Below are 17,354 nucleotides of genomic sequence, written 5' to 3' on the forward strand. Positions count from 1 at the left end.
AACTTCAAATAAAATTGAGTTTATCACCTGCAAATATATTTTCATTATTTCTCAATGACAAAAAATGAATATGATGAAATTCAGCGTTCGGTTATATGATTCTTCTTAATGAGAAAATACATCCTCAAATTTTTACAGCACACTGTCTATGTAATTCAGGAATTAATATTAACAGCAACTCAGTTGTAAACTTGCTGTTTTTCAAAGTTACTCCAATCTGATAATAATGAAAAACATATGAACTTAAAGTATCGCCCTCAAAACGCTAAGAAGTGATTTTTTAAAACTTTTAATGATATCTCAACTAGCAACAAGTTCTTGATTACTCTAACACAATTAAACTTCAAGAATCAACAACACATCTTTAAATGTTATAACACTAACACATGTAATGAAATAATTAAATGAACTATACAGAGTAATTTCAAGAAAATCGTTTCATTTTAAATACAAAAATCTGTCAGCTTATGTAACAAATTCATGAAAGAAAGCATATTCAGAACGGCTAGTGATAGTCATTATATTCATCTTAAAACAAATGTACATTTGACTAATTTTGAAATTTTAACACGATATAGAACATCGGAAGGTATGTGGAGTGAAATTGTTAAGACTGTAAATGGATACATATTGATAAAAATAAGATTGTAGCTATTTAAAAAAAATCTTCAAAACTGAACTCACTTAATATCGAGATTTAGGCATACAGAGGCATCGGTATAAACTAATTTTTAAACTGGGTTGCTTAGAATGGGAAAATTAACGCGAAAACTGTTCAAATTGGGAAAATTTTTAAAAAGGACCAATTTCGTTATTTCCCCAAATCAATGAAAATGAAGGGACCAAAAAGGGTCTGTGTTACAATAAAGTAAACAACTGTAGACAGATATAAAGAGTCGCACATTATTCAGCTGTTGTTGGATGATAAAAAAAAAAAAATGCCAAAAAAAAATTGCTATATATTTTGACTTATCATTATATAAAAAAAATATTTAAATGGCCATAATATTTTTTAATTGGATAATGAAAAATTCCAGAAAAAAATATTTAGTTTTATGGATTCATGACTGAAGTAAGGAAAAAAGTTTAAGTGATTAATTGGATAAATATGATTTTCAGAATTTTTTTGTCAATATATATTCCATTTGTGACTAAGAATAAGTGAACATAATTTTTTTTTGTATATTTAAAAAAAAAAATGCAGGAAAACACTGCTTAGTTTTACTTTACATTCATGACTGGAGTAAAAGATTTATAAATTAAAAAAAAAAATTTGAAATAAAATTTTGGAAATTATTTGTTATCTATATTGATTTTACTTTGTAGTTACATTAATCATATCAGATAAATGAAAATATATCTTTGAATAGGCCCATGTTGGAAGATAGAAAAGTAGGATGACAGGTTTTTTGCGTTTAGGCAAATTAGTCAAACCCTTTCTATTTTTAGATCATGCAAGGAAGTGCACAGTATTGTAACTTTTGTGTATAAAGATCACTGACAACTTTCATGATAGGTGCAATCCTTTTATGATCATTATAGGATTTAGGTGACTTGAATGAAACAAGTGATGTAAATTGTAATAATAACTAGTCACTAAACATCGTAGGTGATTTAACAAATGTGTTGCATCACTTAAATTTATAGCTCGATGATACGATCACACGTTGACACTTGTGGAGATTTTCAGACGTTTTGCAGGGAAACAAAATTAATATCTTACTTCTTTCTGAACTCTCTTAAATTTTTGTCAAGGATACGAAATTGGGAAAAAAAGATTCAGAATTGGGAAAATATTAAACGGACCCAAAAACAAGCCAGGAAAACCCCTGATAACTAAAGTAGAATGTTGCTTAAATGACAAACGCTAAGATTTTTAATTTTAAATCATTTTCTGGCGTCAACATCTTAATAATATTCAGATGAAACAGTCCTCTTTGTCTAAAAATTATAATCACAGACATTTTTTTCATATCTTGAGGACTAGATGATGTAAAACACACGTATATCATAAAGACAAACAACACATTACATTACATTTGTTTCCAATATAATTAATACAGATTGAATTTGATGAAATTAATCCCAAAATAAGATCATGGAACCAGACTTCGATTAATGAAGACTGATCGTCTGGTGTTTCATGGTTGGAAATAGTCGCGTGAAGAGGAGTTCTTTCGTGACGTCATCAATTTGTCTCGAGTTCATATCCGGGGGCGGATGGTCCATTTTTGATGTGTCATATTTACCCAGCTGTTCCAGCCGTTTGGAAATATCTCTTAGTTTTGCTTCAATGTCCTCCGCCTTTTCTTTTGTCTTTGCTTTTCCTGAACCTAAAAATGATTAACATTTTACATTACCATTATATTTTTTTGTTGTTGTAAAAACCAAAATAAAAAATGCCTGAAACTTAAAGTTGTAATCTATACCTGGAATATCATAAAGTTGATCATGAAAAACTTGTCTATCAATATATTCTTATCTCATCATTGAATTTTAAATTTTAGAAAAGTATCAATTTACCAATTTAAAATCTATATCAACTACTTAGTATTTACCAAGCATATATTTTCTTCTGACTTCAGCAAAGAATTTATCAAAGTCGACGCCAACCCAATCTTTGAAACGGCCCCAAATGAATGCAACAATTTCATGCTCATTGGATTGTTTGGAAACGTCAGATTTTACAGCCGAAATAGATTCGTTGAGAATTGTAACAAAAACATTTAACAAAACAATCATGATGCATAGAATAAATGTAAAAAAGTATATAGGTCCAAACACACGGTTGACTCTCTCCAAGGCTAGGTAATCAAAGTCTCCAAGGGCAAAAGCCAACATTGTTTCAATTGATTGGAACATATTCCTATACTGGAACATCTTTGGACCGAACATGATATATCCCCACGATGCGAACGCAATGACCACAATAATAATGACAACAGAGAAAGCTGAAAGTTCTTTTGTTGAGTACTTCAATGTTCCTGCAATCATGGACATTCTTTTGTTAAAGCGAAATAAGTGAAGAAGTTTAATGATGGAAACGAAAATCGTAAAAGCCATGAAATATCCGAAGACCTCGTCCCACATAGCAACTTTTTGAAAGTTGTAAAACTTGTCTGGAAGAAATAGAGAAGATTGTTAAATACAGAAAAAAAGTCCGTTTTAATCTATAAATATAAGGTTGAGAAAAGAAAACTTGACCGATTATTCTAATCATAAATATAAAAAAAACAATAAATCAAGATTTACCTCTTAGTTTCTTCACTGAATGCATTGCGAGTTGTGTTATCATGTGCCGGACAATGTACATCGATACAGCTACCACGGCACAAATCATGTTAAAGATCTCGAGACAATTCCAGAAACTCCTAAAGTACTTTTTTCTTTGCTGTTTGATAACTTTGACTTCTCTAACAATGAAGTAGATAACAATAGCCAGTGTGGAAAGCTCACAAAGCACAACAAATACCCCGTATCCTCCGAGATAAGAAAACAAACGAAATGTCTTCACAGATTCCTTTATCATCATCTTTCCCATCGTCGGCATCTCGAATGCGATGAATACGTTGGAAAACATATTAACATAAGGATTATAAACGGTAAATTCTATAAAAATTGCTCGGGTGTATTGATTGATCCAGTTATTCAACATTAATCCTTTGGCAATCTTCATGGCTCTTTCTCGATCTCCAATCAAATCAGCGATATACCCTCCTCCAGTGTATATACCGAATTCTCCAGAAAATGGGAGTCCAGCGTCATCAAACAGGGAACGATGCTTCCAGGGGTAGTTCATTAGCATAGTGGACTGATTGACCTTTGAACCCTTCCAGCCCTCCGTGTATGTTGCATCGTCTTCCATCGTCACTGACCATTCCTGACTGCATGTTTCGATAAATTTATACATCATTGGAACAGCATTGCATTCCTCTAAAATAGATAAAAATTACACATGTAATGTACTGACTGTTAATTAATAGTTTTTCATACTTATTGACTGGACTTGGGACCAATATGCGTGTAATCGGAACAAATTTTCGTTACGTCGTTGGCAACTGCTGTGGACTTGACTGTTCTGCAAATCATATTTTGTCCGAGATTCCACTCAATAAATGTTTTGATAACATTTGAATTGTTTCCAGTACAAATCTAGATTATTTTTGTCGATTTATACAAGAACCATTTCTAAAGGCATAACAAAATTCTAATATTGGTTAGTTTACCGAAGAGAACATTTATTACTAACTCCAATGTCAAAATAACAGACATCTCGTGGCGGCTTTTTTTAAAAAAGTAATTATGAATTATGCTTCCGAATGTTTGAAAGTAAAATCATTGCCAGTGAAACGTTCATAAAATAGTATGTAAAAACTTCAAACCTTGTTTCACGCGCTGTTGGCGAATTCGCACTGGACCAACCCTGTATGCCACCCTTGTTGCTATCATGCGTTTTTCGTTATCATCAACTGGCATGTTGTTCCATTGTTTTGAAATGTACAGTCTGGGTAGCAGAATTTCAAGTAACCAATTCCAGAAGTCTGGCACATGGCTTCGCTAAAAGAGAAAAAACTCTTTTAAGATTAATTCCCAATTTTTAATACTACTTTTTTCCCTGAAATTTCAATGTGAATTTAGGTTAATCTTACTTGGTTAACTTTGTTGATAGAAATGATATTGTCCAGCGCCTCTTTAACTTGGTAGGCCTTCTTGTCTCTGTTATGACTAGCCACCAGTACAATAAGTGCCACAAACACAAAATAGAAGGCGATCTCTCGCACAATCTCGAACATAGCAATCTCCTTCATTCTTTTCTCTCTGGCTTCGGCCAGTTTTTCTTTATCAGGTGGCTCAATTTTCAATGCTGGTCTTTCAGCTGTAATTAAGATGTCAAATTTAGCAATGAAAATTGAAGATTTGATTTTACACATGCACATCTACTAGATATACAAGTACAGTGTACTATATAATCATCTCCATGAGAAAATATTTTGTATACCATCTTATTTTAAAAGAATAGGCCTAACTTGATTTGTTTTTGTGTTTTATCATCAAAAATATTTGTATCATTTAATAGTTAATACACATACATTTGACAGGGTTCTTATAGAGGAGTTCTTCATCAGAAAGTAACTGGTTGTTCATCTGAGATTCTTCGCTTGTTTCTGTTTCCTCTTCAATGTCTGGTTTCTTGAGTATGATTGATAATAACATTGCAACAAGAATGATCTGGGGAAAAAAGAATCAGACTTACATAAGCCTTCATGTTATTGAAACATTGCAGAAAAAAGACCTTAGTTTTATTTTAAAAATTCATTAGTTTTATTCAGTCATATATAGTTTCTTTGCAATAAATCAAGTTGACAAGAACAGAACCTTAAATGGCTGGATCACTATCACAGATTCGCAAATGGACAAGAGAATTGAGGACAACCAGCTTAAGGATTTCTCTTTCCCCCACTCAATGCTGTATAAGAATGTTATAAATGAGGACAGTAAAGCCGAGATATAAACAAGTGTGTAAGCCACATAAACACACGAATGTGGAAGCATGAATTTCTTGGATTTTTTCTTGGAAGGTTTTATATGTGGGTTGCTAATTACAGCAATTTCACTGTTTTTCTTTCTTTTTTCTATCAGAGCAGAATCGGAATGCATTGAATAAGTACTGTTTGCACTGTCTGGTCGCAAGTATGGTTTCTCAATGTAGTCTTCTAATTTCGTTTCATCTGGAGGAGACCATGGTCGCAATTTAATTTGTGACAGAGCTGCCAGAGGCTGAACGTTCTTGCCCATGAACGCATTGGTAATCCTGTTCCGCTTCGGTTTCGATTTCCGGAACAACTGATCAATAATAATATTCACTGGCAAAACGATCATACTGCTAACAAAGCTTATGTATATTCCACTCAAAGAAAATTCAAAAGGTCCAAACGATAAGTATTCTTTATTCTTCACTTTATCTTCCGCTTGGTAAAACATGGCATTCACCATCAGAGTAGTCATGACAAGTGATAGAATGCAAGACAATCTCTGCACGCGCGTGAACGTGCTTCGATGAGGTCGACTAAATACGGAGATCCAAAGATGAGAATCGGTGAAGCTCTTTTTGGTTTTTGTCATGAATAGGTTTTGAAAGTTGGTCATATCCTCTTTACTTGCAACCGGAAGGAGTCTGTCAATCATGCCGTCGTCTTCCTCTACCGCCAACCAACGATTACATAAAAAGCAGTACCTGAAAATGCGCCATTACAAAAAATAAAATAAAAAAAACAGATAATACTTTAAGATTCCCAGGAATTTCTGAAATATCTATTCAAGATGAAGAACTTATTGATAAAAACATAACCATTCTAATTAAAGAAATATTTTCTATTAAGTTTAAAAATGAGAACTACGCACGTTTCCGATGTTTGAAGATCAGTGACAATAATTTTGCTGAGGTACCATCCCTGATATTTTCCTTCCCCGGTATTGTCATGCCAGATCCTTATAAAGGTTAGAGGACCAAGCCACTCAGATGTTGACAGAACGAAGTTGTTTATACTTCCGCGACCGCATGTCTAAATAGACATATAAACACTTAAAAATAATCTGGGACGCTGAATTATGTACATGTTCATTACCTATATCAATTAAATTGTAAAAAAAAAAAAACCTTTGATACTGGATGGAAGTTTACCAATCCGTAAGCAAGAATATCTATCACTGTTCAATCCTTTCTGAAGTGGATAACAGCTATATTATACTGATTTCATTTCACACATTTGAGATGTCATAATGGTTTTTTTGTGTAAACGTTATTAGGTCAAAAGGGAATTAATATACGAGATCAGAGCTTGATGTCTGAAATCATATACTTTTTATTCAACGTAAAAAAAAAATCAAGATGGTGCGTACCTTTATCCCCTTTTCATCTATAAGTTCCCTGACTCCGGTGTCTTGGGTTTCCCCAGCTAAAACAAAACTGATTTTAGATTTGGTTCCAGCTCCTCGTCGCATTCCTGTACAAACAGTTAGCTGATAGAAGAATTTGTCACATACTACGTTATCAGCCAGCGGTGCTATACCCCACTAAAAGGAGAAAAACAGTTGTCTTTAAGAGGTAAAAAAATAATTCAAATTTTACAAAATTGGTCCTTAATTTATGATTATATAACATTTATTAAAACTGTGAGAAATAACAACAAGAGGCCCATGGGCCACATCGCTCACCTGAGTAACTTGGGTGATGCAGATCTTTACCAGATTCCCCCTCTTGCTATACCTATCATGCCCAACAACCCCCTTCCCTTTTTTATTTTAAAACTTTAGAATCTACACTACCCAAGGATGCTTCCACATAAGTTTCAGCTTTCCTGGCCCAGTGGTTCTTGAGAAGAAGATTTTTAAAGATTTGTTTTATATATTTCTATGTAAAACTTGGATTTCATATTGTGGCCCCACCCTAACCCTGGGGCTCATGATTTTAACAATTTAATATTTACACTACCTAAGGATGCTCCCACATAAGTTTCAGCTTTCCTGGCCCAGTGGTTCTTGAGAAGAAGATTTTTAAAGATTTGATCTATATATTTCTATGTAAAAATTGGATTCTCTATTGTGGCCCCGCCCTACCCCCGGGGGTCATGATTTTCACAATTTAATATCTACACTAAAAAGGATGCTTCCACATAAGTTTCAGCTTTCCTGGCCCAGTGGTTCTTGAGAAGAAGATTTTTTAGTGACCCCACCCTATTTTTGTCTTTTCTTGATTATCTCCCTTTGTAAGGGGACTTGGCCCTTCATTTTAACAATTTAAGCTCCCCTTTACCCAAGGATGCTTTGTACCAAGTTTAGTTAAAATTGGCCCATTGGTTCTTGAGAAGAAGTCGAAAATGTGAAAAGTTTACAGACGGACGGACAGACGGACAGACGGACGGACGACGGACAAAATGTGAACAGAAAAGCTCACTTGAGCCTTCGGCTCAGGTGAGCTAAAAATAAAACAATGCAAATTTTAAAATATTTTTATATCTCTAAATTCATGTAATAATTTAACTTACATGAACAGGTATAATACCTTTATGACATCTCTTTTATCTTTATATCGAGCCCAGAATAATCCAACCGTGTAAAGGAAATACATCAAGCAAAGGACAGCCAGGACTGCCCAGTTGTCCCTCAGTTTCGATTCAAAGTCGTTAAAAACTGTCATGAAGTTTATTGTGTTTGGGGGAACGAAGAAATCAGAACCGAAGGACGTCAGATGGTTGCATAAGCATCGTGTGTAGTTAGAATTTGACAGGTAACTGACCTAAATGGATGGAAAAATGTATGGAAAAAATTTTGTCCTTTAGACATCAAATTAATGTGTACGTGTACGTACAATTTTATGTTTTTCATTTTTTTTCTACCTGCGAATTTTTCTTAAGCGAAAAGGCTAAGATATGTACGAGAAAATAGCTTAACCATGTAAAGTGTATAATGTATTAATAATAACCAAATTAAGTGGATATTTAGCAGAATTACTTTAGATCTTAAAATAATACTATTATTATTTTAAAAGATGCATTTTACTGTCATATCACAATATTTACAAGTTGTACCATGTCATTTACCTGACATCCATCTGAAACCCATTTATCAAAATAAACATCCCAATAGAAACATCCCGAAGTGACAAAACTGATGGTATAGTTCAGAAGATCCCATGGTGTTGTTATCCCATAGTCTGAGTAATAGTCGTCATAATTAGGGTATTCCTCCTCCTCTGTCTCATTGTCTGAAAAAAATTTGATTCATATATACAAATATCTGTAGCAAGCGTATTATATATGAAAAAGTAAGATCTAATTGCTTCAACAAAACCAACATTTATAATTCCGATTCTTAATCAAAATAAAATTCCACTGGATGCTCAAATATACTTTTCAGTAAAACAGTAAAATGATAGAAACAATCTTGAAAATGGTTCTTAAAAAAGTAGAATGTGTTTTGTTCTTATGAATACTTACAAACAGGTCGCACTCCAAGATAGTAGTTACCAATGCCTCGTTCTTGGACATACTCAGGAGAGAGAAATATTGTGTGTTCTAGTTCATCTCTCAAACTAGCATCCTCAACACTGTAGGCCAACTCTCTCGGAATAGTGAAGTTAGAATCGTAATCGTCTATCGTCGGCTGTCTACCTATACCTACATAACATTCTAACTTCGTTTCAGGATCTTCTGGTTTTACGATAATGTGAACAGAGGACATATTGGACCTAACCGTGAAGAAATGGTAAGACAATTTCTCCCTTGAAGTGAGTGGAAAGTTTATTTCTGATATTTTCAGTTTTGAGGAATCAACACTGATATCAATCGTTATGTTGTCATTAAGATTTTTCACAGCTATTTCTTGTCCATCACTGTCATACAAGTTCAGAGTCAGGACCGGTGTGTTGATGAATTTCGCTGAACTGTCCCAGACATATGGATTTGTTTTGGAACTCAGAACCTACAATAGATTTATTTCAGTTTACTTAATTATAAACAATTGGAATAAAGAATTTTATCTAACATACACAATCCATGTTTTTAATCTTACAAACCTTTGAATCTACGTATGAGGTGTTCTGCGATAAAATCGTGTCCATTTCGGGCATCTGGAATGATCCAGTGGATGTATCTAGTTGAGTGTTGTTTACAGCATTGACGGCCAGTCTTTCAGCTACTATTGTGAACAGCTGAGACTCTAGAACAACAGGTGGCTCCCCTGGGACACGGTCCTGAATGACGGTTTTGTAAACTACCTCCGCGACATCAAACACCTTAGTTGCCAATGTTCGAACCTGTTAATGTATATATGCATGTAAAATTGAATGGCTAGGGTGAAAATGTTTTGATTTGATTATATTTAAAAATTGATATCTTTCAAAATCAATTTCATTGTGACAATTATAATCTTTCAGCGCTTCAGTTTTATGATGTGGAATTTCAATTTGGATAAAGTTATTATGCAGTCAATGTTGGTATACAGTCATGTATCTATTTATGCAGCATAAGAAAATATGTCTAAATATTCTTGCAAGTTTTTGTGTCTCAGGTCGTAATAAAAATTTATACTTTTTGTTTTGATTCCAGTTTGATTTGCTCTGGAGATTTTGTTGTCCCGGGTGCCTCCGTGGTTCCGATGTTTGAGGCTGGTGTGGTGGTTGTGGTGGTGGTGGTTTGTTTGTCTGTGGAGTCACTTTGCTCCTCTTCCAGGAGCCCTTCTTTTTCATTTATCTTCTGAATCTCTGATAATTCTTCTCCAGTGGCAGCAATGATAACGGAGCTCAGGCAAGCCAGAATATCTTTAAAAAACACAACAAGAAAGTTATTCTTTTAATCATGTAACAAAAAGAGTAACGAAGGCCTTCCATTCTTCTTCAACTTTTAAAATTGATTTTTTATGGTTTTATAGAATTAGTAAAGACATTGAAAACCTTATTTTACCTTCTGCAGCACTGTATTTCTGAATTGTAGAATCTGTTTGCGATTGACTAACAATTTTCTGGAACGAATTAGCAACATCTTTCATCGCCTTAACTGCTAAATCCTAAAAGATTTAAATAAGAGGAGCATGAAATGATAAATGAGTAGAAATGATGATAATGTTTAATAAAAACTTCTCAATAGATTTTCTCCAGATGACTGATCTAAGAAGAGTGTTTTTATGCAAGATCTTATTTCATCTATGGGTGAAGGTCACAATTACAGTGAGTGTTCTCCATTCAATACTGATTTATTTTAGCATGTTGTTAAATATCTTAAGGCCTGTCTAGAAGGCTACTCAATTTATTTACTCTTACTTGAGATGTTTCAGACAACTCAGATGATTCGTGAGTGACAACTCTAAAGCAAAGAGCCGTTTGCTGTAAAGAATCCATGGTCAAGGACGTCGTCTCAGCAGACAGTGTTGTTAAGAGTGACTCTCTAAGCTGGAAATGTAAAGTTCAAAAACTCTCACTGAAGTTTTTTTTAAATTATACTAAACATCATTTATACTAAGACACCATATTTTACAAAATATGCAATATACCTGTATCCTTTTCTTCTTTTCTTCTGCCTCTTTTCTCTGTTTTTCAGCTTCAACTTCTGCCGGATCTAGAGTTGTTCCAACAATATATGTGGTTAGGTGTTCAGTTGATGTTGTTGATATTGTTGAAGTTGTAATTGTCGATGTTATTTTCAATGTCGTAGCTTTTGGAGTTGTGCTTGAAACTGTTGGCATAACTGTGGTAATATTATCATATTCTGCAGTAATTGGAAAATCTGACGAAACCTCTGTAGTGCCCGGAATGGATGTTGTTGATTCTGTCATGATACTTGTGGTAGTTGTTGAAATAACTTTGTCGTTAGATTTTATGACCGACGCTCTCGATATTCCAATCTATGAATGAGAACAAAGGTTGATAAACTTTCTTAAATGTCAGATATTTATCAACAAAGCATAAAAATCATCTGTGTTGACCAGAAATTTTAAAAGATTTTATATTTTATATCGAAAAACGAATTCCCTTGGAATACCTTACCTCTGTAGGGGAAGTATTAATCAGCGATGCTACTGCAACAATGACTTGTTTGGCCTCTTGTGTTTTCCCAGAAGACAGAAGATTCTCTAGCGTACTATCCTGTCCTGACGTGAGTGAAATCAGCTCACTTACTTCGTTTTTGATGATTGGTTTTGATACTTTCACACTAAGCCAAGTTTCAACGTATTCTCCGATTGGATTTGCTATTCGCACAACTACATCATGTAAGAAGTCGCTTTCCTCTGGACCAAGAGGGAATGTAGTGTCAGGAGTGTAGGGATCTGTGCCGTAGTACAGAAGCTGTGTGTCCAGACGACCACGAAGCTTCGACCAGAATCGATAAAGCAGACCTGCTCCTTTGCTGTCTTCTTCGCCAGGGTTGACCCAGTCATTACAGCTTATAATAAATTCCGTTTCCAAAGCATATCCTGCATAATTTAATCAGGTTTATAATGAAAATAGCACAATTTATACAATACTTTTCTTTCTGTTTAAATGGTATAAAGGTTATATCGTAATTAGTATTTAATTAATAATCTTACCAGAGGTCGGATTAATACCACAAGATCCTCCATAAGGCGGTAAATTTGTTATAAATTCATATTCAGTGAAACTCTTAGAATATCCATAGACACTCGCTGATAATCGAAGTCGATATGTCCTCCCTCCAGTTAGAGTGGACGATTTGAATACAAGAACAGACGACTTTGTATCTGTAAAATTAATCAAAATCTTCCTGAAGTATTTTTCAGACAAAAAGACAGAATATTATTTAATTAAAGGTAAATGAGTGTAAATTACCTGTAACCAAGAGCGAGTCCAATTCATTAACATCTTGAAACTCTCCAGACTCTTCAACCAATAAAGACCAATCATATTCAACTTTTTCGTACAAATTACACGATAAACACTTCCCTTGGACACTGAATTGACTTGAAGGATTCATTTTGGAATTACAGTTTTCCACACATCTGTAGTACAAGTTGTATCATAAATTAGAGTAATTATTTATTATAAACATTTACTACTGTATTAAAATGGAATTTTTTATAAGCAGAGAAACACTTACAAAATCTGAATAAGTGGAGCTTCTCCTTCAGTAACTTCGACCGTCTGTTGAAAGGTGCCTTCCCGAGTGTCTTTCCTAACATAGACCTCAAAAACATTTTTTGAATGAGGATCAAGGAACAATGTCGATACTTTGATTATCCCAGATGAAATAGGGAGTTTCCCTATGCCTGTACCAAAACATCCACTAAGTCTCGTTTGATTCAAATCCTCGTCTCTAGTTGGAATGGTCACGTAATCTATCACCGAAGGGAAAACCTCGTTTTCTTTTCGACATCTCCATTCAAAGGTGAAATTTGAAGTAGCTGGAGAATCTGGATCGTAAGTCATTTCATGTGCATTAAGTGTCAAATTTGAGTCATATCCAATGTTTCTTGCTGTTCCACCAGAAATTCGTACGACCAGTGGAGTTTTTGTAATGTTCAGATATGTGTAATGTTCAGAAAACATGCCCGGGATCCCAATCATGGAAACATTTAAGCTAATTCGGTAAAGACCCGGTGTAAATGTTATTGGTGGAAATAATATTTTGAAATGATCTGTGGAAGTGACATTTACATCATATGAACTAAACACTCTATTCAGATATGTATTACCCTGTTGTATTTTAAATATTTTCCAGTGATATTCAGGACCGCTAGTAGCAGGACAGTTTATCTCTGCGGAACTCTCTAAATTGATCCATTCTGATCTGTACATGGCGACAGGTTCGTCTATTCTTTGTCCACCACCGATGATATGAACAACAGGGTAATAACAATTGACACCTGTGATTACTCCTATATTACTGATACTCTGACTGGATACAACGTTAAAACCTGTGACCTTCACATTGAAAGTTCCATTTGTTTTGTACATGTGCTGATGGCGTATTTCGTTGGAGACATTCCATGCTCTGTATTCATAGTTATTTAATTGAGCTTTTTCCCTACATACATTCTCGCCATAAATGATTATGGTTGAAAAATCCCCCATAAACCAAAGATAGCAAGGGTTTGTTCCCGGGTTTGACAGCTTTAAGGTAAATGTCATCAGATCAAATGCCATCTTTGGACCGTTGTTTTTCAATGAATATGGATTCACAATTTCTTCAAGAGTAATACTGAATTCTTTATATTCAAAATACAAACCATTGCTAACGTTTACAGATATCAGGTGAGACCCCACATACTGAAATTTGTACATCACTTTGGCATCACTGGTTACGTATCCGTTTTCCGATCCAAATTTCCAAGTGTAAATGATTTCGTTTCCACTACTAACTACGGCTTCGAAAATAACCGGACGCTCCAGAGGAAAGATGTCACCGTCTGAGCCATGTCCATGATGCGTGGTTTCTGTCAAATCCGAAACTTTATAATATCGGGACAGTTTCAAGCCTTTTATTTCCTCCAAGACCTTTACTTTCACACTTTTTATAACGGAGGATACAAGGTTGCTGACGTTGAATTTTATTTCATAAACACCCATTTGTTGATAGCTGGAAGTCACACTTACCGAATGGTTTGAAACGACGCTGTTGGGAAGATTTACACTGTCCCGAATACCATTTCCTAAGTCGTATTGATACTGAATGTGAGATCCTACCCCGATGTCAAATTTAACAGTTATGCTTCCACCGACACTAATCGAAGTTTGACTTGTACTTATATAAACCTGTTCAATCTTTCTCTGGAAAGTTGTCCAAGTGTTGAAAGTCTGGTTCCCTAACTTATTTTTACAAAGCATCTCTATATCTGCTGTGCCAACATCGCTGTTATTTTGCCAAACAACTAAAAATTCTGTTGGTTTATCTTTATTAATAAGAGCTATTTCATCCATCTGCTGAAAAACGCCCTTTATGTAAGTGCTACAATTCATACAGCACGGTTCCAGCTCACTTCCGGTAAAAGATAACAAAAGTTTAACTTCTCCAGGTGGTAAGGCTACAACACTTCCGGTCGACAGAAGAAGATTATTTATAGGAGTTTCTACATGAATGTAAGGGGAGGTAATATTCACATCTGAATAGGTATTCACGATCCTCACTGAAACATTGTATTTTCCAATATTCGAATATACAAAGGGGTAATAATTTGTAAATTCGCCTCTCAATTTGTTACTGAGAACTGATTGTAATTTATTTCCGTCTCCATAACTTATGTACACAGTCACATTTGATCCTGTTTGAAAACTTACTTTTAAATATAGAGTGTTCAATGGTTCCGTGATGTACGAACTACAGGTAACTTCTAAACCGGAGATTTTCTCCTCAATGTAAAATTTTTCTTCTATCACTTGGTTAGTTCTTTCATTCGATATATTAACTCTTACAAATTTGTTTCCAACGCTATAGTAATGATCCACTGCCAAAGGAAGCGAAGAAGAAAAAACCGACATCGGCTTCTGTTGTTCAAATCCATTTCCAAAGTCCCAAGCTACTTTTATATTTCGCAAGGTTTTTGGTGTTCGAAGTTCAAACCTCTTTTGCCCATCATATGAAGCATTTGTTGACGTGTGCTTCAAATTCAAATTTTTTATATCATCAACGACTGCGATCATTACTGACTGTACTTCATGACTTATATCGTTGACTGCCAACACAGTTAAATTGTACATTCCAGAATCAGTATATCTGCAGTAAATAAAATTATATATGATCACATTTTTAATACATTCTACCTTTTTAATTAAAAAAAAAGAGAAATATATCAACTTACTTATGAGTAAAAACAGGTGCTGATAGAAAAGACAATATGTCACTATAGGCACGTCGCTCTGTTGAGCCATCTCCGTAAGAAATATTGTATGTCACATGGGAACCACGTGACAATCGAACAGTGACATTTGCAGACTCTGATACTATGTAATGAGTTCTATCTGTTTCCACTACTAGACCAAGGATAGGATCTTTATGTTGGTCACTTATAGCTGAAATAAAATGAGAAGTCGTGTGCTTTTACTTATATCATTGCTATAAAACAACTTTTACTTTTTTATTTTTCACCGAGTTCTCATCCATCACTAGTAGTTCTTACCAGCACAAATTCTTCCTGGTTTATCAGCATCTTGAGAAATATCCAGATATTGGGAGAAGCAGGTGCAATTATATTTTCCAGGTGTGTTTGAACAATTTGCATATTCGGAGCAGTCATTTAAATCCGTGTTCAAACATTCATCTACATCTAAACAAAAAGGGGAAATGTATATAAAATTATATTTAAAATACTTAAAGTGGTAAGATAAAATTAAGATCAATTTAACAATCAATTCCAGAATAATTCGTGTTTTTAAAAAAAATACCTGTCAAATTTAGTTCAGATAACTCAATTGAATATTGTTGATAAGCTGAGGTGGAATTGGCGGCAAATAGTTCAGTTTCAGTAGATGATAATATGACTTCTGGTTCATAATACAAATTGCCATGGGATACAATGCTTCCTGGTTCAAACATATAAAATGATGTTCCCAGATAACCTTGATGAATCATCGAGTCTAGTATAATATGATCAGTCTGAAAGAAATCGAATATTCATCATGATTTGGCAGTTTCTCTCGTTCATTGATTGGGAAAAAATTCAAAACAATTCTAAATACTTACTACTTGAGCGAGATTTCCTGCCATTGTTTTGAATTCATATGTGCTGGAGTCATTCAATAAGATTGAATACACAGCTTCACTTCCATTCACTTTCTGTACTCTCATGTCAAGATTATAAATACTGCTCTCTAAACAGGATATTTTTTTAAATTAGTAAAAAGAAAAGACAATAGTATTTGGTCTTAAAAGATGAGATGTCAATAAAAATGTCCTATAATGAAAAAAAACTTTTGTTTAAAGGCCATCTACAGTTGCTTATATTATATTGTGAAAGTTGAATACTTAAAACGTTTCTTTGTGTTGGAGTGGGTTATAAAAATTTTGGATATTGATTTACAGGCCAGCTACAGTTGATTACAGTATATCTAAAAAGTTGTATTTTTAAAATCGTTTGATTTTTTGTTGGAGTGAGCTACCTGTACAAGATTGAGGTCCTGATTGGAAGTAACCATTATAACACCTACAATGGTACGACCCTTTTGTGTTCATACAAGTTGATGTTACAGGACAGCTGTGGAGATCGCTGATACATTCATCCACGTCTAAATACAGAGAAAAATACTAACTCGCAATTTTATTTGAGTTCTAATATCACTATTCAGTAAACCATGCTTATAACGAATGGCCAGAGACGGACAATTTTGATTCGTTGTAAGCATAATTCATTATATCCGTTTATCATATTTATTTTAAAATTACGAAGAATGAAAATTAGTTTGTTGTAAGCGTCAATTCGTTAAAAGTGTGTTCGCTATAACCGTGTTTTACAGTAAACACCTACAATCACACAGGAGTTTTCAGTGTATACGCACCTTGACAGCTACCCTTTGTCATTACATAGCCTAGCTCACAGGTGCATATATAACTTCCATCGGTGTTTTTGCAAACCGAGTGCTCCGGGCACACATTACTTTTGCATTCATCGATATCTAAAAAAAAATAATGCTTATTTGAAAATTAATTGAAATGGAATCTGATGCAAATAATTCCTCATAAAATCAGGGGGTTTATCAGTCTTTGAAAATGATTGAGTGTGTGTAAGATTTTGCTTATAATACATACTGGTTAAAAGATTAAGGTATTCAAGTATAAGAGTTGACACCTACCAATACACGTCGCATTTTCCATCGTATAGCCAGCCACACAATTACATTGGTAACTCCCATC

General features: G+C 34.3%; 1 protein-coding gene across 1 annotated transcript; it reads right to left on the reverse strand.

Moving 5' to 3' along the window:
* Nucleotides 1-310: 310 nt before the first annotated feature.
* On the reverse strand, nt 311-17,118 carry LOC134280576 (polycystin-1-related protein-like). Its single transcript, XM_062763025.1, has 28 exons — nt 17,000-17,118; nt 16,604-16,729; nt 16,188-16,315; nt 15,890-16,100; nt 15,625-15,771; nt 15,307-15,517; nt 12,609-15,221; nt 12,341-12,510; nt 12,082-12,252; nt 11,540-11,967; nt 11,047-11,397; nt 10,817-10,945; nt 10,461-10,563; nt 10,089-10,318; nt 9,575-9,814; nt 8,997-9,480; nt 8,601-8,764; nt 8,063-8,296; nt 6,901-7,074; nt 6,403-6,563; nt 5,377-6,235; nt 5,091-5,229; nt 4,650-4,876; nt 4,383-4,557; nt 3,253-3,933; nt 2,559-3,119; nt 1,838-2,333; nt 311-724 (listed from the first exon to the last, which is right to left on the reverse strand). The coding sequence occupies exons 1-27, from the start codon at nt 17,019-17,021 to the stop codon at nt 2,116-2,118; spliced, it is 9,357 nt and encodes a 3,118-aa protein (XP_062619009.1). The 5' UTR covers nt 17,022-17,118; the 3' UTR covers nt 311-724; nt 1,838-2,115.
* Between the last annotated feature and the right edge of the window lie 236 nt (nt 17,119-17,354).

This window comes from Saccostrea cucullata, unplaced genomic scaffold (genome assembly GCF_032062105.1).
Source record: "Saccostrea cucullata isolate Sc308-1 unplaced genomic scaffold, CSIRO_AGI_Scuc_v1 ctg758, whole genome shotgun sequence".
NCBI classification, from domain to species: domain Eukaryota; kingdom Metazoa; phylum Mollusca; class Bivalvia; order Ostreida; family Ostreidae; genus Saccostrea; species Saccostrea cuccullata.